Source organism: Xylocopa sonorina, chromosome 5, assembly GCF_050948175.1.
Source record: "Xylocopa sonorina isolate GNS202 chromosome 5, iyXylSono1_principal, whole genome shotgun sequence".
Taxonomy (NCBI): domain Eukaryota; kingdom Metazoa; phylum Arthropoda; class Insecta; order Hymenoptera; family Apidae; genus Xylocopa; species Xylocopa sonorina.
In genome coordinates, this window is record NC_135197.1 from 6417557 (window position 1) to 6443778 (window position 26222).

The following is a 26222-nucleotide window of genomic DNA, read 5'->3' on the forward strand; positions in this document are numbered from 1 at the left end:
TATTTCCTGCAAACCGATCACGCGCGCTCGGTCTTGCGTAATCCCATTCAATTTTCATTATACATGTACAATTTTATACTAATTAACTCCGTGACTACCATTCGCGTGTTTCACATTTCGATAAGGCCGTCCGGTAATCTCGCGTCCGTATTTATTGCGAGGTACTGCCAGCGAACGCGGCAAAATGTCGGTACTTTTATGAGAGAATCGTGATCCAGCGAATGCGACGGAGAGTTATTGCTCAGTCGAGTGATTATTTATCAACGGTGTCTCAAAGGTCTCCCAGGCCGGGACATTCGCGCGCAAGTTTGTTTTACGAGCGGAGGGTGGCTAATTGCTTGGCCGCTAATTTCGTCCGACCGCGAGGCACCGAATTCGCGGTTGAACGCGCGGCGCCTGTTCAACGTTACTCCCGTCGTTGTCCGCCAACGTGATCGCCCAAGTATGTAACTTTTATGTAACTCCGACGTATAAAGACAGCAACACCTTGAATGCAGCCTTGGACGTTCGATCATTTTACTTTAAACCGCGTGTTTATTCGCTTGCCTGTACTACTTGATATTTCGCAGCCGCATTAGCCGACGAACGCGAGCCGTGTATAATCGGAATTTCTGAGACCGCGAGAAATTCTTCGCTCGCCTGTCGAACACGATCTATCACCCGCCACGGTAGATCGAGATCGGGCGCAGCGATCGTTTCGCTTGTTTCGTGTGTTTCGAGCTTGTTACGCGCGCCAGCGTTACACCAGACGGGTCATTCTACCTGATTCCTAATGATACAACTGTCCAGATCGTATCTCGATTCTTAAAATAAGAATCGGCGGGGAATCGTTCTTTTCAGATATTTTCTACGGTTCCAGGAATCGATTGGAGTGGCGCCAGCATTTCCTATCCGCGATTTACTTGCCAGTTGAAGTGTTGGGCGAGCGAAAGTTTAAGGAAAGATAAGGCGTGGATACAACAAGGATAATTGAATTCATGGACGAGAAGTATGTGGGATAATTAAATGTGGATGTTATGAATATGCAAAACGCTCGCCACCGAAATACAATCGCAGAACTTGATTTCTAATCCCTTTACAATTCACAGCTGTCGACTGTATCGTGTATCGAGAACGGTATCGTTCGCACCGTTCTACGTATATTAAATCAGAGGATTATTTTTAATCCACATTTTTAATGCACCCACGTTAAAGTCATTACGCGTTACAGCCACTCGGTTGCATGTCGTGGGTAAGTTCGAGAGATCTGTGACGGGGAGAACAATGTCTCTCAAAGATAGACGGTTTTAATCAGAACTTTCGATCTCCGTTTCAATCTGTATTGAAATTACAACATTCCAACGTTATCACCGTCATTTCTAGTTGTCGTCTAGGAATTTCTATTTTACCATAGTTTCTTGTCAATGAGAATTAAGTAGTCCTGATAAAGGTGTATTGCACCAATCGGACTTTTATTTTCGTATAATTTATTCCCCGGTACCTTGCCAAGCGCTAGAGATAGTTCCAAGATAAAAGTACGGTAACTTTTTTTTTCGAATGACCACCCACGATGGAAGCATACGTTCTTACTAGGTCAACGCGATTTGCTTCGAGTGACGTTAGGCTCACAGTTGGTCGAGTTCACACGTGTTTAGGAATTTTTCAAGCCCATAAATCATGCTGCCCCAGAATTTTTACCATCATTAATATCGAAGAATTTGTAAAACAGTGTACACGTTCAACGAATTTATGTACAGCTATATGATAAAAAGAAAATATAAATTGATTTATGATCTTTAACATAGACATGGATAGTATCTGCGTGAATATGAAGCGCGTAACAAGGTATTCGTTGGGATATTGATTTGGTACTTGTATGTGAAACATTTAAGTTCTTATCATTTGATGTGATAAACAAATTTGAAGTATCAGCAATATTTTACCAGCAAATGATCGTATTGAAAATCATATCAGTCATCAGAAATGTAGATACCTCGAACCACAGATGGTTAAAGCAACGACTCGATTAAGTTGCGGTAGGAGCAGAAATTCACGCGATACGATGATCGATATCTGCGAATTACAAATTCTAATTTGCGACATTTGTTTCAGTTTGTACAAAATAATTTTTATTTACCATGTTCTTTGAGAATTTTCGAGGAACGTATCGGTAATCGGTGAGGCAGGAATTCTGCTACCCCAAGTTAAACCATCACAAACGAGAACCGTCTATACCACGAGATAAAGTGCATATATACATTATCCTATAAGGGATGATTTTTATTCTAATCAAATTGAAACTGTTCAAGTTTCATATTATTAGCAATTGCTGTCAACTTCACGGTGAACGGAATATGTGCGATATCAGAAAGCGGATATTCGAACAGGAATTTCTACATTACGTATCAGCGACAGGAAGAACAGTTAAATGCATTTCGTTCGTGGGTGTCGGTGAAAAGCGTGGCTCTAAAATTGAAAGAGGACCCGAAACGATCGGTTCGATGGGCAATTGTATAAAGGCTCCGATTGATTCTCTCCCGAAGCACCTCAGAGTCGACTGTACACCGATCAGAGAGTCGGGACTGCCGATTATTTTCGTAATCGGAGGACCAGGAGCTGGGAAAAGTAACTCGATTCACTTACATTCAATGTCATACGAAATTTTCGTTCATCTGTTCATTGTATAACCTAAAACTTTGTCAACTTTCAATTAACTTCTAATGTTTCTGCTCGAGATTTCTCAAAATCGACTTTATTACTTCTGCGATAGTTATTTTCTAAAAATTGATAAAGAATGAATAAGGAAATTATTTTCATTTCTCCCGTAACACACTCGTTTATCGTTCTAGGAACACTATGCAATCAAGTAGCAGAGAAGTATGGCTTGGAGGATATAATAACAGCGGATGTCCTTCGACACGAGGTGGCGAAACGATCCGAAAGGGCTTTCATGTTGGCGCGTTTAATGTCGGAGGGTCAGCTGGTACCAGCGCGTATACTGTTGGAGCTGATCGCGGTGAAGATGCTGAATCAGTTGAGCGAGAAAAAGGGTTTCATTCTGAGTGGTTTTCCACGGGAGAAGCGACAGTGCGAGATATTCGACAGAGAAGTGCGGCCGCCAGATCTGGTCTTATTTCTGGACGTTCGTAATTCCGTTCTGAGCGACCGAATAATGGCCAGAAGCGTGCAAACCACTGAGAGATTGTCCATGAACTTCGACTACATCAGGAGCAGAATTAAGGAGTTTCATAGCCGAAATAAACCAATAATAAAATATTACAAGAAGTCCTCCCTCTTGAGGATCGTCGACGCAGAGGACGATGCAGTAAGCGTGTTCGAAACCGTATGCGACATTATCGATGATGTTCTAGCCAATTTGCTACAATCACAAGTGAACAATCCGGTAACTAGTCGCATCTATCGATAGAAATAATGTTTACCATGGATTTTATATCGAACATGTTTTGCAGGTGTACAATGTATGAACTGTCCGCATGACTTAGACACTTGTTCAAGAGAATTTCTTCTATCTGGCTGTACTAAACTGATGATTTTTAATTTGATTAGATATAACTTAGATATTAAGCGCACTGACAGCGACGCATTGTAATTAGAGGATCCGTTGTTAATTTTCAAAGGAAACGTAATCGTTTTGCGCAGCGTAAACATGTATCTAAACTATCTGGTACCAAACGTTGTAATTATGGTAGCTTTCAATGAAATATAATTTTCTGGTCAAATTTTGCACTAATATAATATACATATAGTGCTCGCTAGAAATACCAAGAAAATACTTATCTAAAACTAATTTTTTTACGCCTCTAATCTAAAACGCCTCTTAGTCGACAAACGCGTTTCACGCAATTGTGAATTCCACTTTCTACGTCATTCCATCGATGAACAGGTGTAATCGACAAGCTAACCGTTCGAAATAATTGATAAACTAACTGTCGACTGCATATTTTTTCGATGTACGCACGAAAACTGTTTCTGATTCATCCCCTGTATGCGTTTCCGCTCGTTTTAATCAGTAGATGGATGGTTGCTCCTATTTATGAGCGTACGCGCACACGTGAACCACCTCGGTTGTAGAAGCGTAACTCACCCTCGTATCAATCGCTTGTGTGTGCGTGCACACGATTCGCTTGGTGGATATATTCATAAACGCGCATACACTCCTCCGCGTCGTCTATTTGCACGTGAATCCTCCGCGTCTCGGTGGATGACTGATAAAACGTGTTCGCTTATGTCGGTTTCACGGATGGACGAAGAGTTTTAGGAACCCAGAGGGTTGAATTTGTCAGTGGTTAAGGAACCGCGCAAATTTTTTGTTGACTTACCACCGTACACTTCGTATCCTACTGCAAATAGATTATTTCCTTGGCAAATTGGCGCACAAATAAATGTAACACTTCTACAGAGAAACCATAAAACTGCAAGACCAAAGAAAGTGAACAGAAAATACAAGATTCACTGTGAGATAGCAGAAACCTTTCACAAGTTTATCCCTGGTAACCCGTGAACCCATGTAACTTTCTCGCTCGCATCGTTAATGACCCACAGAAGCGGCAAACGTGGCTATAAATAACAAGAGGGAAAAGAAATTTCCCTTAACATTTCCCACCTTCGATTCACGATGCTCTTAACCGCGAACCGTTTTCCCCTAAGGATCATTTTTAACCACCCCTTCAACGTCCGCCCCTGGCAAAGCGTCCCATCGCACACCAACACGCGTCCCGTCGTCTACGTAGCCGGCTATCGAAGGCACCACGTATGTGTTGGGGTGGGTGGACGGGGGTGGTTGGCTGCGTTTATGAGGGTGCGGGCCCGAAATTGAAAAGCACCCCGGCGAGAGGTAGGCGAGGGTGGTCGTGCAGCAGTCATTGACAAGCGAAAGACCGTATCAGAGGGTAATCCTATTGGTGGACGGCCGCGTCGCGACGTCCAGGCGTCATTGGTCCGCCTTCGAGCTGTTAGGCGTGGCCTCGAGCTTCTCGGGGGTTGTTATAGTGGGGGGTGAGGATGCCTGGTTGCGTCCCTGGCAACGATTACCGGAAAACCACAGGCCCGTTCGACGGCAGGAATCCAGCATGGCGGACCTGGCAACCCCTCCGGCTCTGAATTCACCACCACCACCACTACCACCACCGTCGCAGGTATCGTAGCGGCGTAGCCGCTATTATCGAGGCCACTGCGACTGTTCACCACTAAACCGGCGAGGTAGTGGATTTCAGCTCGATTTGTCCGGGGGAACACTTCAGGAATCGGAAGTTCGATCGGACGATTAATTGCTCCGTTAACTAGTCTTTTCAAAGCCCGACTCTTTGACGACGTCGAGGGAATACAAGACGCCGACCCGGCGAAACGCTTCGAGCGTTAGACCCAGGAGCCATTTACATTTCGCACTATTTCTTCGAATTTCTTTCATTTTATTTTTACGCTATATATCGTAATTGTTTTTTCCATTGTGCCAACAATTTGTAAATTAAACGCAGCGAGCGTATAATGGACTGAATTATTGGATTACGTACTCTGTTCATAATTCTGAATAATATGTATCGTTGTGCATTAACGTGGAATAACAATATCGACAAAAAGCTAGTGCGATCATCCTTATATATCCATAGGATATATCTGAAGCCCCATTGTATCCGATTATTCTTAATTCCATGAAGCAATCCTCAGACGGAAAAGCTCTTCGAAAAGGCTAAAGCGTGATGCTCAAAGAGCAGTTTTTCAACACGCCACGCTGCGTTGCAACGTCGATGCATCTGATTCCAGTCAGCGGCGCCGCGATACTAGGTATCGCTTCATCCGCTCCGATAGAGAGGGTGCAGGAGGGTGGACGCAGGGTGAAAGAAAACGCCGCGGACGAGGGAAAGAGACAGGGCGAGAGAAGGGGGTGCAGGTTGCACTACCACGTAGCCAACGATCAACAATTGCACGACGTTCAGTGGGCGAAGGTAGGCGTCGTCTCCTGACGGTGGCGCGAAGGGTGGGGGGCGCCGTAGCGTCGACCAGGCGTCAACCGTGGCGAAGGGGTGCGCGCAGGCGCCGCGACGAGCGTCGTCGGCCGAGGCGCCGCGTCAAACGTGCCGGCTATAGGTTAAATCCTCCCGCTCCTCGTTTTTGTTGTTTTTCCGGCGTTGCCTCCTGATCCCGCCTTCAAAAGTGCCAACGGACCAATCGGTGGCCCGTGCTCGCGGGACGCACGGCGTCGAGGCACCTTCCGCAGCCACCAACGACGTCGACCTCCGTGATACGGGACGTTCGAGGCGAGCTAACGCCGATCTCTCGTCGAGAGACGCCGACTTCGAGACGTCATCCGTCGTCGTCGTTCCCGCTGACGTGGTACCACGACCAGGTTCGCGGGCACCACGACCCGTCGAGCTGATCGAAATTCCTTCTGGGGAGCTCGCTGGTTCGTAGGGGTTGTTTGCTCGTCGAGCGTCGGTCGATTCGGTGGAGTTTCGCGGTGCTGGTTGTTCTTTGAAAATTGTGCGAGGACTCTTGGAACGTTTTGAGTGCGGCTTAAGCACTTCGCTAGTTGGATTAAGGGACTGCTGTGCGCGAGTGTTCGTCAAGAGTGAAGTTCGTCAAGTCGTATAATTAAGTAGGTGAGGACGCTTTGGTGACGATCTGTTATTGATTGGCTGGGTCCGCGATCGTGAACTTGATTTTGTCTGTTGTACAACGTTCGACTGCCAGTGAGAATTGTTGTTTAATGGTACCTAACACATGACACTTTAAGTAGTTGTTCCTTCTCTCTGACATTTTGGTTGTTCCTTGATTTCAACAGTAATAACAAGGTGTATTTCTGTATTTCGATGTTTGATGCGTTAGTAATTCAATGGAATAACGTTTGCATATTGTAATATGTTGCAGTCCATTGTGTTTTTTTTTAACGAGGAGTGTTCATTAATACACCATGAACGGAGCAACGTCTGTTACTACTTCAGAGGAACATCAGCATCAACATCAACAGCCGCAGAATGAAGCACACCCAGAGCGTTCAAGAAGTCGTAGTCGTAGCCCCATAAGTATTCGACACGGTAAGTTAATACCGATAAATCATCGTTTTAATTTAAAATCGAATTCACGATAACGACGCTCCAGTCGTGGATCTTTACTACTTTAAATCGCTATTCAACGAGCACAAAATTCCACATACGCACACGTTTAATCTACTCAAACGATCAACTGTATTAACGCACGTTCAAAAGACGGACTGCACATAAATCAACCCTCGTCGCACTTTTATACGAATCGCAATTCTAGGGTGGTAAGTGAAATAAGAGGGTGCAGCGCGGCCAACGAAATTACGCCATTAAAGTAATCAAATTTCAAGCACCTCGAAGAATTTAGTGTAACTACAGTATTCTGTCCGCAATATATCATATCGAATAATATTCAACACGAATGCAATTGACTTTCCCTTAAAGTCTTCAAGAAATCGGAGTAGCTACACAATTCAATTAATAAATTCACATTTACGCATACCCTCGTTGATCGTAAAAAAACCTACCCTTCAAAAATGACTACCACCATCCAAAACTACAGTTCATCGTCCCCATCGAATCTGATTCAAACAGATGTTAAAAATCGCAAATCGGCATCGTGCAAGACACGACGCCAGACGACAGCGGTATCTCCCTAATGCGGCAACAATTAGTCGAGATTGGTAACGTGGCGCAGGGGGTGGAGGGTGGCCGGAGTGGTCGCCGGTAGTTACGAAACCCCTTTTTTTTCCAGCTTCCCGGACGACGTCCCCTTTGCTGGTCGTTATTCCGCGCTGCGCCCCCACCCAGGTTCCTCGATGATCCCATAATACGGGGGCGCAGGTGGCGCCTCGCCATCCGCCAGCATTGATATGCTAATGAAATTTGACGCCCCTGGTTTTGCCCGCGTGTAACGCGCACACGAACGCCCCGTGGCTCGCGCTTTCGCGCGCTGGTCACCATACGGCCGCATAATTTTTCTCTTCTCGTTTAACCCCTGGCAGTCGTGGCATCTCGCGAGCCTCAGCCGACGATTCGATTACCCTAATGGCGTAACGTTGTCGCGTACGTGGTGGCTAACGCCGCTGCCACGAGAAACACGAAACACGCGGATGTCTGTGATCGACGACGTCGAATGGGAACGAGAGTCGCTTGGTTCGCACGCGGAGGAGGATTATTCCTGGCCTTAGAAGTCGTTTCGGGGGAAGAGTGAAATCTGCGCTTGGAGATTTCCACGGGGGTGGATGGCATTGTGACGGTGGATTTATTGGGGAAAATTAGATTGATAAAGTAGGAAGTTGGGTTTGAGTGTTCTTCGCAGAGGGTGTAGGGTAACAAATTTTTTGCCATTAATTTTGCTCGTTTAATCAATCCTCTCGATGTTAATTCAGAGTTTATTTACCCTCTATATTTGGGAGTAAATGGAAGACAGGGTGAATCGTATTATTTAAAGCATATCGCCTTGGTCGCTTCTTCAGAGCAGTTCTTTCATCCCTTCTAATCAATCGAACTTCAGATAAGAACTACTTTAAACAAAAAATATTTAATAGCGACAAAATGAATTTCGAAATGAAAGAATGGTATGGTCGAATTAATCATTAAAATTGCTGTCGATAGAATTTCAATTTGTAGGTAGAGTTCGTCGCCATCACCAGCATAGATTTCACATGTCGCAATTTGTGTCTCTCTGTGCTCGTACGCCGGGATTAGGGTGTTAACGAGATCGAAAAGCCGACACGCTTAGGACGTTACGTGAGTCGCATTAATAAGATCGCATCGAGTTCATCCCCCGTAATAGTAACGACGAAACGATACGATTCAATTCTTCCTGGCGTAGCTGGATCATGCGTATCAGCGAACGATTCGGACGTGCCACGCGACTTTGATCATTGATTACGATTACGTATCTCCTCAATCTGATGCTGTAAAATCATCAGCGGACAAGTAATTCACATTTTGCATTCACAGTTACGATTTCAGTCACGTCTACGACGAATGGCAACTTTCTACCCCCGATAATCCTAGTATAAAATAACATTTCTTTGAATGCAATTAATTTAATTTTTGCCCCCTGAGAGGATAAATGAAACTTGCGTCTCTATCGTGATTTCTTACCGCGCAATCAATTTCAAGAGCGAGCAATCGTTTCGTTTAATTCGAAATATCGATTGCAGTCTGCCGCGCGGAGGGTTCGAGTCGTGGAACGATTTTAAATAACTGCACGGACCGGGGCACGGTTAAATTATTTTGCGCAGGGTTAGGAAAGGGACCCTAACTTGATATCTGGAGCTGTTGTCGATTCGCATGGTAATTCGAACGGATCCTATCTGACCCCGCGGCATTAACGAGACCGGAACGAGTTTTCGATCGAGTACGATGTAGCCGACAAATACGATTCCGGGGAGTTCTCGCGCCTCGTCGGGGCTGGTAGCGTGACTAATAAAGCCGAGCGGAGTGGCGAAATCACATTTCGTTCATCACGCAGATGTTCGCCGGCCTCCGATCTCTTCGCATTTCCATCTTTCAATTAATATCGTTAACGTTGTCGCGAAGTATCGATGGAATTTAGTTCCCTGCCGATTGGTAACCCGTCTCGTTTCTTCTTCGTTGCAGTTTAACGATTTGACCTTTCTGTCATTAAAAAATGAATGCCTTTCAATATCGATAGACTCTTTTCTATCGATTGCAATTCTATTTTGCGACACGAACAGCGAGTCGAACGAACGTCAGAGCATTTTGAGGGTAAAAGGGGTGCATGGAGCAAAGTTGCGCTTTGCATTCTCCCCACGACAGGATCGTCCCACCATTCTTTCCGTCTGTTTCTTTCTGAATGTATAAATATTTATACCTGGGTTTTTACGAACTCATTTCTCGATGTAAATACTGTTTGCCCTCGCGATTCAGTCGGTAAGCCTTAAGGGATGCGGTAAAAGAGCCGCGAGCCTCTTAGGGACAGAAACTATAGTCGGTCGGGCAGAGATTCTATCAAAAAGGATGTATCATTCATAAATATCATTATAACAGAAATAATAGAAAATAAATTCATCTCTTGTTAACGTTAGATTTAACTAGTTTTCCAAGGAAAATTATTCCTAATAATTTAACCGCAGTTATTTTCGTCAATGTGGATTAACGATCAACGTAAACTATCGATAACCACTTTATCATCGAGCAGAAATCTACAAAACGCTGTCTAACTGTCTCGTAAATCGTTCCTGGCGATCCATAGCAATACTTTCTGACGGTCCACGTACGAATAGAGACCGTGAGCGTACAATTATTTTATATACGCGCACGTAGAATCCGCTTCACGCGAATCAGTCGAGGGTGGAAGGTGGCACGACCCGTGGGGCCGGTCACACGAGCGCGCTGAAGAGATTTCCGGGATTAGACGAACGTTACTGCCATCTGATCGAATAGGATGAATCAAGCTCGATCGTGGAAAAACTCTGGTGCCAATCATAAATCTGCGGTTGTTCTATTAAAACGACCCGAACCTACGGACTGATCCTCTCTGGATATAAAAAAAAAGTACAGAGAAAATATATCGATGGAAAATGATGAAACGACCATGCCTTTGTCATTTTTATCGATCTTTCGAAACGTATAGAAAATATGTGTCACAAAATCACTTGCCAACATCAATCCTGGAAAGAACAGCGACGAAAGCGAACGATTCACATTTTTCGCAAGGAATTCCAAGATATTCCTCATCGAGAACAGTTTCTTCGCCCAACTGAAAGAGCTAACCGAAAAACCATTTGTTTCCAGACTCGGGCGAGAGCAGCGTAATCTCCCCTGGATTACCAGAGCGGTACAGTCCATTGGGGGCGACGGGATCGACCTCGAGTCACGATCCTTACGCCTCGAGGTCTGTCCAGGAATGTCCGGTCCCACTTTGCAGAGGAATACCCACAGACTTCCCGCTGGCGAGGTCGCCGTACCTAACCGCTCTCGGGAACGGCCACCCTCACTTGCTGGGGCAGGTTCAACAGCAGCAGCAACAACAGCAACAGCAGCCCCAACAGCAGCAGCAACTGCAACCGCAACACGGCAGTAAGCCGCCGCGTAGCCTCGGTCTGATATGCGTGGTGTGCGGTGACACCAGCTCTGGGAAGCATTATGGAATCTTAGCTTGCAACGGGTGCAGCGGATTCTTCAAGAGAAGCGTCAGACGGAAGCTGATATACAGGTGAGTTTATCGAACGGTTCCCAGTTGAACGCTCGACATTGTCACGCGTCGTTTCACGTGTAATTATCTTCCACTAAATCTCCCAAAAAAGAATACACGAATCATTCGAAACTGCGATTGATACTGTGGAAGAGAAGATGCGATAATCCAGCTTCTCATCAAACGGAACACCGACTGACGCATTCCAGGACCCATCGAACGAAACGTTTTATTTCTGAAGCCACTACTCGTTTTCTATCAGACAGAAATTAGTCGACGGGTCTTCTTATGGCGTTTAATGTCAAACTGGGCAGCCAGTGGCGCCATGTGGTCCAAGTCGAGTGGGCTCATCGTAATACCGGGCAACAATGCGGAACGGCATAATGTTGAACCCTGGAGGACCTATCCGCCTAACCCTGTGTATACGGCGTACTATTACCATCCCCTGGGAACGGCCATCCATCTCCATCGGATCCCTCTCAGCTCGGAATCGCTGTCTGATACGCTCGATCCGTTTTACACGGGGCCACGTACCAGCCGTGTGCGTGCATCCCTTTGACTACGTATACGTGACTATCGGTAACGCGCGGCCGTAGGTGTGCGCGTTAAGCCTGTCGAGGAGATACACGACGCCGGGACGCTCGATACAGAAACTATTAACCCCGTCGGATGTTTGAAAAATAAATGCTGCAGCTAGAATCGCTTCGTACGCGTGACTCGCCTGCAAACAGTGCGGACTGGCCGATGAATATATATGGAGTCTACCTGGAAATCTGTTGAGATTTTTCAGTCTCCTCGCCGAAGGGGATCCGCAGGATTCAAGTAAAAGAGGTTCGAAGCGGGGCGTTGAAAGATGACGACGTCCAAACAGCTGGTTGCTTCGATGATATATAGTCGACGAGGTTGAGCAAACCTTATGTTTTCATAAATCTCGTTTTAGAATAATTAAAAGACGGATGAAAGACCGATCGCACGCGACACGCGTCTTCTCGGCTGGACCATGTGTCTTGCTATAGCAGATTTTTTTATTCGTCGCTGTTAATTCCTGTCGAACGATCGTAACACGGTAAAGAGTGAAGAGCCTCCGCACAGATAACCAATTACTCGTAGAGGGGAACGTAGACCGCGACAGATGCGTCCCAACGTGATGCGCCGCGGCGGCGCATCGACCATAATCGTCGGATTAAAGTCCAACTTCACGGATCGGTTGGATGCAATTAAGTGGATCGTGCATGATCCAGATTGCGTGGAAAGTTCGCGCCAACTCCCACCGGGGCACACTTGAATTTTGCGCGCGATGGATCAACTGTTCCTTGCTGCGATTGATACAAGTGGTTCTTTATTTTCTAGCCGATGGATATAGCGACAGATTCCCATTGAACTGAAGAGACGATCATATACATGCAGATGCGTGGTTCTAGCATTTGTACAACGAACACACGCACGTTCGCGTGAATGGAAAACTGTTGAGCTGATTCGACAAAGGAACGAAGAAACGTACAAAGAGTGGTACTCGTCAGCTAGCGACACGAATTGTCCGATACGAAAAGAAATCAGCGCCTAAGGGAAACGATCGATCTTCTCGGTTAAGTTGGGCTACAGGGTTAAGTCATCGAATCATTCGTAGAGGCGATCTTCGGGCGCGATAACAGCCAGCACATGTTTCCGGTAACTCGATGAAGCAAACAATGGCTGGCCAGCCGAAGAATAGAGAGATGCGTAAATAAATGTATGATGTGGTTCTGAAGGGTGAATGCAGCGGAGGGTTGACGTATCCCCCCCCGTTGTTGCACGGGCCAGAGACGGCACAGAGCGGAGGCTCGCTGGGGTGTGAACGCAAATCAATTTGCGAGAGGAACCCCGCTGGCACGGCAGCACGCAGCCACCCTTCGGTGCCCTTCGTGTTCCACCGCCTCGGGACAAGATAGTTCGAGGATGGCGGCGTCCTTTCGTCGCGCCGCTGGATCAGGCCGCCTCCTTGTGACTGACGTTAGTTAAAATCGCGCTAACGGTGCCCCGGGAATCGATCGACCGCCCAGATCGAGGCCCCCGGCTATTACCGCCGTCGACACCTTTCTTTCTGCTCTGCTCCATGGGAAAACTGCGAATGGCTTGACTTTAGTCTGTTTCGATTCGATTATGATACAACATTTCGTTTTTGACTCGCGTGGGACGGTCGTGAAGGCTATGAAACGCGCCTCGATGTTTTATTAATTTTCATAAAAAGAAAACGGGAGTTACATTGATAAGATGAAATCCATCGATCTTAGCAGAAAAGAAGCGAACTGCGATGAGCTATCGCGATTAAAGGCAACAAATGACACTTGTTCATTTCCTACAAAACGATCCGCGTCGCGTAGCAGGCTGAGGAAGAAAAGAGGAAGCGACTGCGACCCCCAAGAAACGAGGCACCACGAGGCTACCGCGGGATTGGATGAAATTAAGAGGGATGAGAAGAAGGTACGTGACCCCGAGCGGTCGCCTCTTTACGTTAGTCAGCCCGGAAGGATAACCGGGTTAGCCGAACAATGAAAGTAATCGAATTTAACGCCACCTCCTGAGTGCGCAGCTAGGATTTCCGGTAACTGCGCTCGAAATTTGTCGTCTTTTCGGAAGGGACAACATCTACCAAGTTACGATGGTCGTCGATGAAACGTCATCGTCAAGGATCGATCGATTTCGACCGACAGAGGAGCTTTTCTATTCGATTTCTCTTGCCAGTAACAAGCATTCACATCGTTCGTGCTTTGGAAAGAATCGTGTCGAATCGAACTGCATACTTTAACTGTGCGCAATTTTTTTGAACATCCAATATTAATACATTCGCAATGGAAATGATTTTAGATGTTTCGATATAATTCTTGTGTCTCAACATTTTATGCTCAGATGTCAAGCTGGTACCGGAAGATGTATCGTGGACAAAGCTCACCGAAATCAATGTCAGGCGTGTCGTCTGAAGAAATGCATGCAAATGGGAATGAATAAGGACGGTGAGTAATTGAATTGAGCATTACAAAAAAGTACCTTTGTTAAATACCTGATCCTTTTACCGTGAAAATTGCCTCGTTCCTTTCATTTTCTTTATGCCATTTTTTTTTATTCCTCGCTGTGTATTAATTTATAAAGAAATCCGTGAAGTTATATAGAATTTTTAGTCATTTCATGTTAGTTAAATACTTAAATAAAATGGGAAACTGTTCGAGCAGTAAAGCTTCAGAATTGATTTTTATATAGAAAAAAACCAATTCTGTGACGAACGATTAAATTTTCATACCTAACTAGTGTTTGAGGGAAACTCGTTCTAAATAGAAACACTTTTTTTTTTGTTACGTTTTAAAGAACATGTCTCTTCCACTTCATGGATGCTGTATGGTGAGCATAAAACAATTTCTTTCCTCTTAATTGATTTTATAAAATAACTAAAATTTTCTACAAACTGAATTAACCAAAATTCTCAACTAAGCTTCACTTGCTTCATGTAAAAAGCATCCATGTTTTATTTCAACGTAGCACATCCAAATCAGAGAACAAATGTCTAGAACTACCGAAGATATAAGATTTCACGATTTTAACTAAATGACCAACAAAATATAAAGTACTTCGCATTACCTCCACTTTTCTTTAACCTCAAAGGAACAACATATAATTCATTCAAATGAAACCAGAACCGCTGATTATCTCACCCTCAACTTTCTTCGAACACCCGTCTAAACACTTACAGCATCGTTCAAAAAATCCCTCCGATCGAATCCCAGCTAACCCGCCAAAGAACAAATCAGCGACAAACCTTCGTCGATCCGAGTAGGAAAAATATCGTTCCCGATCGCTCACGGTGGAGGGTGGTTTCCGGCCCGGCGGTTATCGATACATTAGATTACCCGTTTTCACAGGTAAACCCGTATTGTGCGAATCAATCAACGCTGGTGTCCCATCTTCCCTTCCCGGACACCAGCGCAATTCGAGCGAGGGTCCTTTATGTTCGCGACATAAATAACTGGATAAAGGCGGGGCGATCGGCGCGGGGGTGGCTTGCTCCGCTTTAACCGCAGCGTTCGATTCAACTCTTAATGCCTCTCAGCCAGCGGACGGGCGCACCTGCCACGGCAAAAGAGCATTTCCCCATTTTTCCATCGGCGTTCCGTCTCCTCTTCGTCGTTCTCCGCCCCTCCTGCAACCGCGCGCGTACTTCGCCGCTTCGAAACCCACCCCGCGGAGCGCGGCAACTTTCTTATTGCCGAACTTGACGTCGTAAGAAGAAATACTTCCAATTGGATCCCGGTTCCCTTGGCGACCGGAACGGCGACGTTTCTACGGGACGTCGATCGTTTCACCGGGAAATTAGATTGCCCAGCGTCGGGAGTTACGCTAGCCGACGAGGACAAAGTAAGCGAGGAAAGTTTCGCGATTCCATTGGCTCGCGCGTCGCTAATATTTTTCCGGAAGCAATTGGCGTTGGATCGGAGTTTCATTAATTCTTCGTCCCGATGTTCTTGTTCTATGGGGATACTTTCTTGCGGATCCGCTCGTTGACAATTTCGCTCCCTTGGAAAATCTTTTCTTCTCTCCTGCAACTCAGCAAATCGAAACGTGTCATAGGAAGTTTAACGAGAGAGATTTCTTGAAGATTCCTCTTGCAAAAAGCGATATTCTTGTCGTCAAAATGTATACTAGTTCTACAACTACTTAACTACCGTCATCAGAATTATAATGGTACCTCTACAAGCTACCCACCCCTAAAATCTGCTAGAAAAAACTGAGACTGAAAATTCAGCTGTATTAAATCATCTGAATGTTCATTATCGCGTGCATGGGACGCGTTCGATGAAAACCGCGTATATCCAAAGCGACGAGAGACTGTGAGCATGCGGCGAATATCCACCGCATGCAGAGCGGTGCGGTTAGCCGCGGCAGGCGAAGCGACGCCGGGCGTCGTAAACACCGCGGTCGTTAGCGACGGTCGCGTGGCCGTCGCCAAGCCCCGAAGGGTTAATTGGGGGAAAATAAACGTATGCAACGTGTGTGTCGGTCGATCCTTGCGCGCGCGCGCAAAAAAGAGAAAGGAAAAAAAGTAGAGAGAGAGAGAGACGACACCCGCGCGACCGTTCCTCGTCGCCTCGCCCTATCTCGCGTCCATCCAAGGGGCTAACGCGCGCAGACGACGAGGAATTCGGAGCGGAGACGAGCAGAGATGGAGAGCGGCGTAAATTGTGTCATAACGGCGGCCGAGGAAGAAAGGGATAGAAAAGGCGGAAGAGGCAAAGTGAAAAAGGGAGGCGGACCTCCCACGGTGAGCTGCACGCAAATGAGAGTGAAACGATCTGTAAAAGGGCGTTTATCTCTCCTGGTGCGAAACTGCACGTCAGAGACGCGGACGCGACGAGAAGGGTTCGTGCCGGCTGGTTAGAAGTCTTTTATTTATCGAACGAGAAGAATTAACGATTGTAATTACGCCGGAAAAACGTTGCCACCCTCTTTGGCGCGGCGGAACGGCTGGCTGGACGGACGGTGAATTAGTTACCTGGACCTTTCCGCTGTTCGAACGCTGTTTTAATGGGAAGTGTTGCATTCAGTGCGTTAAATGAACTTTCAGCGAATGAATTAGTAAATATTAGTAAACGTTCAATGGTTGTGTGTACCGATTTTGTCCAATTACACGCTGTCTGGCTGGAATTCTGTATTTCCTTTTCTCTTAGCTGCTACAAAATTTTTACACTATCACGAGAAAAGTAATCCTCGTGTCGTACTTACATCGACGATAATAATTCTACAAATGTACGAAGCAAACGACCCCAGAAAACCTTTAAACGTCCGCAACAGTTGAATCGCGGGGTATGTATTAAAAAAGAGAGTCATAAAACAGCGGTACGTGAAGAATACAGGAGGAGAGGAGAAAAGAGGGCGAGGTGACCGGGGGCGTGTGAAAATAAGCGGTCTGAAGAGTTAAAAAGACAAAAGGGAAAGCGCGCGCGTTACACGCGCGGACAAGAAAAATTTCCCGGGGACGCGAGCGGCGTAAGGGCGTTTATCTTCTCCGGCAGGCAGGGTGAACGGGAGAAAAAGTGAGAGAGCAAGGGCGAGGCAAAGGGGAAGAAAGCTTCGAAACGGAGGGAGAGAGATAGAGAGAGAGGTGAGACAGGGACGCGTAGATGCTAAAGGCTTGACGAAGTAGGAGGATCCTATTAAGCCGCTCAGCAGGCAGCACGACGCGTAGGTAAAGCGAGCCGCGGCACGCTTTTTATTATTACGAAATTACTGTGCACCCGTGCCACGCTAAAAGGGAAGCTGGAAAAAAATTCTGCTCGCCGTTACACACCACTGAGTGCCCTAATCGCGGCGCCATTAACATGTGTCCGGTGTCACGAGTCTCCTCGCTCGGAAGCGGATGGAACCGTCGCGTTTCTGCAAGCCAGTCTTGACGGAGCATCGAAGGTGTCGACGATTCTGCTTTGCGGTTGAAACCAGTAAAATTACGGAAATCGCATGATTGATTTATTCTTTACATCCACCGCACAATGGTTTGCTTACTGCTCTTGTTGAAACTCACCCTGATACTAAAAGATCTTCAAGACTCTAAATAAAGACACCTCACCCTCGTTTCATCCCCCGATTCAACCAATTCGAGAGCTCAGAACGGAAGTTAAACATTGAACGAACGGAACGAAGTTCGTTTTCCCTGCGCGATTCCGCCTATTAATTCAACCCCGAGGAGAATACACGCCAGCGGGACGACGGAAAGGGAACATTATTCCATTTTCTCGTGGGCCACCAGGTCGGTCCAGAAGAGGATCCTCTCCTGTCAGCTGAATAGGAGTTATCGAACGGCGATATTTGCAAACAATAAACGAGGCTGATTTCTGGACGTCTGTTAAATTCACGCTTGTCAACGGCAGGCCGCTGGCGTGATATAACAGCGTGTTACGTGAGTTTGACGAGAGGGTGGTGGCCAGTCGTTTGTTCCCCGATTAATCTGGCAAGACTCGTCGAACCAGCGGACTCCACTAATATTTCAATAACCAAGAAAGTATACGCTGGGGCGGGTATCCTCGTTTCACGTGCAATTTACAAAGAGATACTCTTGACCGACTCGTTTAGAGCTTTCTCGGGGTAGAAACGTTCACAGACTATCGATGGTGTCATATCAATAATTTCTTTTCTTACGTTGAACGAAGAATAAAGAAATTTGTCACACATTCATCGAAAGTTCCACGATTAGAATTTCTACCGTTCTTTGTCAATGAAGAAGAGATACATTCGAGCACTTATTTCGTACCTTCCGTTCGAGATTGGTACCCGTTTTTCGAACGGTCGATTCGTTCTCTCGAGGGTTGACAAGCAATTAATCAGAACGCGACGTCCGCCTCTCGCGGAGCGGTACACAGGGACGTGTAATTAATTTGTGGCTACAATTAACGTCAATTATCGACGTTACATCGAAGGTGTGCGCTTCTGTTGCAGCTGTACAGAATGAACGGCAACCCAGGAACACTGCCACCATTAGACCGGAGGCCCTCGTCGAAATGGACCAGGAGCGCGCTCTTCGGGAAGCTGCGGTCGCCGTCGGTGTCTTTGGGTAAGCGATTTTTTCGCTCGAATCTTCCATTTTTCATGTTGCATGCGTTGGACAACCTTTCAAAATCATCAAATCAGACGATCTATATCTGCACAGTCTGTTTCACTGCTTCTAACTGGTCAGTGCGATCAGTTGCAGCATTATCACTGTTACTTGCAAGAATTCTTTAAAGATTCTTCGATTAGATCTTACAATTCGCTGTCGTGATCGTGTTCACCGCGATCCAAGAGCCTCGCTCCACTTTTACACTGCGACACGTTTCCGTCGCGTTCGATCCGCGCGGGTTTTAAAGTAGCGGCGCAAAGACGCGATGAATGGTGAAACGGATCCACGAGGTCAGTCTCGGGGGATGGTGATTAAAGGTAGCCAACGGGAGGAGGTGTCCGCGATCGATAATCGCCGATTCATCGGGAGCAACAACGACAAGAGCAAGAGAGGCGACGACGTTGTTGGCACGTTTGATCTTCTGCTGGACAGCAGCATACTTTTCGCCGTCGTGAGCAAGCGCGCTCGCGACACGCCACGCCGAGCGTGATCTATCATGAAAAATTACCTTTGACTAGCAGCCCGTGGCTGACCGTTTTTCAGGTAACCGGGTACTCAGGTTGGAACTAATGGAAAATCCATAGAGCGCCAAGGGGTGAACGTTAAAAGCGACAGCGAGCGTGCAAACGACGCTGGCCGTCGATACGACGGAGCCTTCTGGAAATTACGCCTTCGTGTACATCCGCGCGCGCCTTTGACGTGCATCGCATCGGTTTATTATTCTGTCATTGGTTTTCATTCCGCGTCGAACCGTTCGCCACACCCGCGGACGATCTCTGCGCGGTCATTCTTTGTCGGAGTATCTCGATCCTCTCTGCGATCGACTTCGCGCAGGTTATAATTATGCCACGGGATGTGCGTGGGCAGCGTTCGAGTGAAGAGGAAACTTTGTAGTGTAGAAAATATCAAGTTATTTTTAGGGTTAACTGAGTTATCGAAACGTAGTCGCGATCTGAATCGATATTGTTCGATCGTTGGACTCATCGAAATAAATTAGCGTTGTTCTATTGGATGCAACATGTGGAACACGAAAATTAGACTGGTAAAATGCTGTCTAATCAAAGACGATGATATCGATAGTACACTCTGTGGGATTCTATTCTACACGCGGAAGTTTCGAAGCGACAGCGGTTTGTCCGTGTCAGTATGAATGGGAGACGATCGTCGCTGAAATAGGCGGCGATTGCCGCTAATTGGCTTCCGTTCAACTTGCTGGGCTTGTATTGAAGTCCCGATGAATAGCGGATTATTTTAACTCCACATTTACGTAAATACCAGACTCTAGTGACAGCGTGCAATTGTCGCCAGCAAGATGTCTCGTGCAGTTTAACTAGATGTTTCATCCTTTTAGTGCTATCTTAACCATTCGTGGCTATATGCGGAGCGAATGTTCAAGTTATGTAAATTCGAATTCGCTTTTTATTTGCACGGTAACCTTCGACGATTGTGTCAGGAGCTTCGATCGGTCGCGTACCGATGGGAACTTCACGGAAGGTGCAGCGCAATAAGAACAGGAGGAACGATGTCGATGTCGTAACGGTTCGAACAAGAAACATTTCCGCGTACATTAATTATACACCGTTCCGCGAACGAAATGATGCTCACTGAACAGGATTAAAGCCGTTTATTCCGTCTACAATAACGAAGCTAAGAAAAACGTGGCGATGGGAATCGGTGAAATTCTCGTTTGTAGAAGTTAGCTATCGGTTCGTGGTACGTTTTCAAGTTTTGTTCTAAATTATTGTTTCATTGACGTTCCCTATTTTTATTTCTTCGCGATAGATTATTGACTTACGCAGTTACTTATGCTTCAACGCGGATCCGACATTCGACGCGCGAGCACTCGTGCGTTCTTCGTTTGCACGTGTTTCAACCTACATTACTTCCATGAAACTTGTACGTCGATGCATCGCAGACCTTGCCTCTGATGCTTCGGCTGTGCCCAAATTTCTAATCCATCTGACTGCAGAAGTCGAGCACAGCGTCGCCTTGAACGATCTGCGCGAAGAGCGCCCTGGCCCTAGCCCTAGGCGACATCGTCTCCCCGATATCGAGACGCAAGGCTCTCTCCAAACTGGGCGAGCAAATGTCTGGACTGTCCCCGATGTTCCTCTCCAGGTGCATCGTCGAAAGTGGTGGCAAAGTGTTCCTCACGTCGCTCTCCGATTTCGCGAACTTCTTGATCGGCTCCATGTATCCGATCGAGTCGTCCTCGTCGACGTCCACGACGAAGCCCCGGCTGAGATTCTCCGATTTCGTTTGTCTGATGACAGAAGCGACCCGTCTCTTTATGTCGGCCCTAACAATGGCGGCCTCTGTGCTCTCCCTTCTATTGGCGGTCGGGTTCTTCGTCACGCTGTCCAGCATGTCCAACAGACGATCGAACGAGTTACAGATCTCATCCAAAGACTGCTGGCTAAGCAACAGGAATCCGCTCGTTTCCCGTTCCTTCTCTTTCAGAGCGTCCTCCAGCTCTGCCAAGTTATTCTTCATCGTCCGCAATTGTTCCTCCGCAGCCTCGCGTCGTTCTCGTTCCTCGGCCAGCAATAAACCACTGCGCCTGGCGTCCTCCACGAGACGATCGTGATCCGTTTTCGCTTCGGCTAATTGGATTTGGATCTTCTGAATTCTAATCGAATCATCCGCGTCCAAATCGCTGGTCACTTGCGTGGCAGCGTCGACTTTCTTCACGTCCAAGTTCTTCGAGGAGGATCTATCGGTGTCGCGTTGAACGCTGTCTTCGTAAGCCGGAACATTGTCGACGTTCTGGTCAACCCCACCCATCACAGGTTGAATGCGTGATTGGAGATCGAGATGAAGAGTAATTTTCGACTTTGCCTGGCCGTTTTGAACGATCTGCTGCGTCTGCGATTGCTGTTGCCTGTCCACGTTCTTACAGGATGCAACGTAAGGCCTGATCTTCGTTTTCTTGACGTTGGTCGTCGAGTTTGGTAATCTTCTAGGCACGGACTGGTACGGCCTCTTAGCGTGCTCTGTGATGGCACTGCGCGGTCTGATCGGAGGTTTCCCGTTGTTCTCGATCTCGTTCCTCTTCCCATTGCCCGCTGACACCACTCTTCGATCGTGTTGAGGCAAACCCAGCCACCTGTACTCGGCCTTCGTGTCAGCATTGTTCTCCTCTAACCTCTTGACCACCTCCTTCACCAACGCTTCGTTCAGGTTCACGTTCTGCCTGACATCCAGGATATTCAAGGTGCTGTTATAATCCAACAGCTCCAGGAGGTCTTTGCCGATTTTATCCGACAGTCCACAGCGTTGCAGATCCAGAGCCTTCAACCAAAGACTGTCCCGCACAGCTTCGATCAACTCGATCACAGCCGCGTCACCCAGCTGAGGGTTGTCGTTCAACGTCAACCGTCGCAGTCCTGGCATCGCCTCCAAATTCGGTTCCTGGTACCTGAGCGACTGCTTCCAAGTGTCGTGATAGAGCAAAAGCTTCTGTCTGGACAACGCGGCCGCCAAGGCTCGACCACACTTGCCCGTCAGGTCGCAATAGCTGAGATTCAGCGATCTGACGCTGGGAACGTCGGCCACCGTGCGACACAGCAGCTCGCAAGAGTTGTCCCCGATGTAACAACGCTGCAGAGACAAATAGTGGAGCGTGTGCGTATGCGACAAACCCACGCAGAGCACTGCCAAACAGTCCGGTGGAAATGGGATTCCCTCCAGTTCTAGATTAGTCAGGACTGGCGAATTTCTGACGCACTGCGCGACGCTCTGCGACAACCACTCTAGCAAATATCGCGACAACACCACGGGCGCTTTGCCCATCGTCCTAGCCTTGTCCTCGGAATTGATCTCCTCCAACGGTTTGCGACACTGGTATCTGCTACGCACGCTGATAGATCGTAGGCTGCGGTCCAGCGACAAGGAGTTCAGGATCGGACCCCAATCGTCCATCTTCACGCGGTCCGTGGTGAAGTCCAGGCTGTGCGGAAGCGTCACGCAGATCACTGGCAACGGTCGTAGACGTTGCTGTTTGCAGAGCTCCATGTAGCAGTTGGCGAAGTTTCTGCTGTTCGGAATCGCCATGTTCGTCGACGACACGGGCAAGGACGCAGCGATCTTGCCCGTGTCGATTGTAGTCTTCGATGTGGGCGACAGGGTGGCGGCGATCGTTTCGTTCAGAGATCTTGTATCCTGCTTGGTAGATTCGCGAGGATGTAATTCATATGGTCGCGTATTTTTTTGCGAGATTCGTTCTTAGGTACGTGTGATAGAGATTAGAGAGTCAGGAAGTGCACAGTAAATATTGTATAAAGCAGATACGAGGATTAGAGTAAGGATATGTTGTAAGAGAGTCGTTAGAATTGTTCAGTGAAATATACAAGTATGCTCACTTAGGTTTTTGATGTCTTGTTCGTACATTAACCGCAATTTTACCGCGCAACGTCATCTGCGATCTCTCAACCTCTTCGACAGGCTCGACGTGAAATCGATTACGACGGTTTCGAGGGATCCACGCGCAAACGATGCGAGTCCGTGCACGCGTTCCTCGTACACGACAATCTATATTCACCCACCTACCTACCCGGAATCGGCGAAACGAATTTTCTACGCGGCATACGCTGAAAGTTTGCAAACAAAACTCGCGTGTGAACGAATTAAAGTTGCCGCGAATCATTTGCATAGTCGACGCTGTTCGTCGAATCTCGTGGCTCTGGTGGCACTTCGTACTCTAATTTTAATTTTAACGTTCAATGTATTTTACAAATTTAAAGCACGACGTTGCAGGTCGTGAAGGAGATAGTATTCGATTAAAATTCCAGGGAATATGATTTTTCAGACCACCTGTGTCTCTGGCCATGGCGAGATATACGACACCGTTGCCTTTACCCACCGTCGCGCCGACGACAAATTCAGCGAACCCTCCGACACCGCCAAGGCAGGATAACGAAGATGGTATTCTTCAATTTTGCCTCCCCTATTCTATTAATTCATTCGCAAGACCAAAGAATATTTTCCATTGATCGTATCGCTATCATCGATAAAGGTAATACTCGTTTCCAATGATCGATAATGTTCCACGATAGGAAACGCATCCGAGGACAGCATAGACGTAACGAACGAGGAACCATTGACACCCCAAAGAAGCGGTTGCACGCAAATTCCGCCAGTAATCCCCTCGTTGTACTCTCCCGCTAGCGCTGAAACGGTCTACGAAGCCAGCGCCAGGTTGCTCTTCATGGCCGTAAAGTGGGCCAAGAATCTCCCGTCGTTCGCGAGTTTGCCTTTCAGGGATCAGGTAAGTTCGACGATTGATTTCAGCCTAAGTAACTCGAGGACAAATCAGAGACAACTTCCATTCGAAACTACTGCATTTCGATGTCTGTGAGATGTGATAAGTTGAACGATCGTATCCGCGATAGGTGATACTACTCGAAGAAGCCTGGTCGGAGCTTTTCCTCCTGAACGCGGTACAGTGGTGCCTTCCGCTCGAGTCGTCGCCCCTTTTCAACTCCGCGGAACTTACTGCTTTGACTTTGTCGCCGCATCCGCACCCCCATCCCGGGATCCATATGCAAACCACCACGGGGAAACCGAGTCAGGTGGCAGCAGATGTGAGGCATTTGCACGATACCTTGCAGAGATATAAGGCTGTCATGGTTGATCCGGCTGAATTCGCCTGCATGAAGGCCATTGTATTATTTCGACCAGGTTCGTGCTTAAATTAATGGCTCTACGGAATCGTATCCAGCGCACGGGGGAAATTAGTCGATACCGCATGTAGGAAAATATTTATCTAACAGACGTAGCAATATTTCGTAACGCGAGAATAACAATTAGTAATTCTGAAATTATTTGGTTGATTTAAAAAAGTAATTTAAATTTCCTCCTCCCCTCCAGAAAGGAAAAACAACTTTTATTCACGTTGCAGAAACTCGTGGCTTGAAAGATTCAAGTCAAATAGAGAACCTTCAGGATCAAGCGCAAGTGATGTTAGGTCAGCACGCCAGAGCGCAGCAACCAGGAAGTCCTGCACGATTTGGAAGGTTGTTGCTGCTACTGCCGCTGCTGAGGACAGTGCCAGCGTCGAGGGTGGAATTGATATACTTTCACAGAACGATCGGCAACACTCCGATGGAGAAAGTATTGTGCGATATGTATAAAAATTAATCCCATCCAGAACTATGAACGAGAGGAACGAGCTATTGAAGTTTCGAACTGCTGATTCTCTTGTACAGTGGCCACGATCGAGTCTACGAATAAGTGAAGTTCCATCGTGGTATTGTGAATGCAAACATTCCTGCGACGCGTTTAATTAATTCTGCGACATGTCTCTACGTACAAATAAGACTGCATTCAAGCGTTGAAGAGTATAAGAAGACAAGCAAATCGTTCGACGAGGCAATCGAAACGCCAGCGAAGTGAACGTATCGCTGATTTAATTGAGATCTATTTGTAATACTGTCACGTAAGGTAGAGTGTGTAGAAGTACGCGAAAGACTTTTCTTTCGCGAGAGAATTTACATACACGCGCCAACTTAGGTGCGAAACAAGCGTTGAAAAATGTTGTTTCGAGGTTGAATCGAAATGGAGACTAGGAAATATAAATATAAGCAATTGTACTGACCAAGTAGTCGATAGTAATTGATCGAAGTCAGAGGTTTAGACGTGCGTAAAAGCTTTGGCCTAAGGACGAAGCCCCAAGTATGACCCTTCGATGAATTCGACACCCTGTCTAGTGATTTCTTTTTTTTCCACTAGGTGGTGGTCGAGTAACGATGAATCCTTCGAGAAAGGTAACGAATCGAGGCGCAAAGTATTTAGTTTAATAGTTCAACGGTATCTAAGTGAAACGAGGGATACTCAGTTCCGAATACATAAAGATATAGATATATATATATACATACATATTTATTTATTATAGAAACGTTTATCGAACATTAGGTTCGACGTGTTGACCACAAGTCGTTCCAGCTTTCGGTTTGAAGTAGTCGAATTTTATACGAAGCACTAACGAACTCCATAGATGAAACGGAAAGAGAGAGAATTTTTTATGTAATTCATCCACCACTTTCTTATTTGCATCACTTATATTCTCGAGGTATGTAAAAAGTAACGTCTTGAATATACAAGTAACCGATATGAACATTCGAAGAGCTGTAAAAAGATACACACTCGCGCTTTTCTTGTATATTTCGTGTTGTGATACTATCTGCTGTAAAAGTCTAGACACAGAGCCACACGGCTCGTATTGTAACGATTACGTAACCACTTGTAATAAAAGTACACGTGAGTAAAAGTGATCGAGTCTTCGATTTCTCCTCTAAGATGAGTCGAATAAAAATGAAAAATTCCAAGGATTTATACCACCGACCAACAAAACACTCCCCCTATGTTTCGCATCTCTAATTTCAATGAAGACCCTGTTGTTTGCTCCCTGAACAAAAGTCAAAGATCCCGACCCCGTAGCCACCTCAACTTCCGTTTATTT

The 26222-nt window shown here is 46.6% G+C and overlaps 3 protein-coding genes across 3 annotated transcripts; 2 read left to right on the forward strand and 1 right to left on the reverse strand.

The window, feature by feature from the left end:
- The first annotated feature begins 422 nt into the window (after positions 1 to 422).
- LOC143424037 (adenylate kinase isoenzyme 1) lies at positions 423 to 3464 on the forward strand. Its single transcript, XM_076895845.1, has 3 exons — positions 423 to 442; positions 2829 to 3382; positions 3450 to 3464. The coding sequence occupies exons 2-3, from the start codon at positions 2930 to 2932 to the stop codon at positions 3462 to 3464; spliced, it is 468 nt and encodes a 155-aa protein (XP_076751960.1). The 5' UTR covers positions 423 to 442; positions 2829 to 2929.
- A 3443-nt stretch (positions 3465 to 6907) lies between these two features.
- Positions 6908 to 24901, forward strand: LOC143423642 (photoreceptor-specific nuclear receptor). The gene is made up of 9 exons (XM_076895127.1): positions 6908 to 7031; positions 10749 to 11169; positions 14035 to 14138; positions 14488 to 14520; positions 18604 to 18718; positions 23571 to 23686; positions 23818 to 24029; positions 24154 to 24442; positions 24663 to 24901. Exons 1-9 carry the CDS (start codon positions 6908 to 6910, stop codon positions 24899 to 24901), a joined length of 1653 nt encoding a protein of 550 aa, XP_076751242.1.
- On the reverse strand, positions 20582 to 22816 carry LOC143423641 (uncharacterized). Its single transcript, XM_076895126.1, has one exon. The coding sequence runs from the start codon at positions 22814 to 22816 to the stop codon at positions 20714 to 20716; it is 2103 nt and encodes a 700-aa protein (XP_076751241.1). The 3' UTR covers positions 20582 to 20713.
- Positions 24902 to 26222: the final 1321 nt, after the last annotated feature.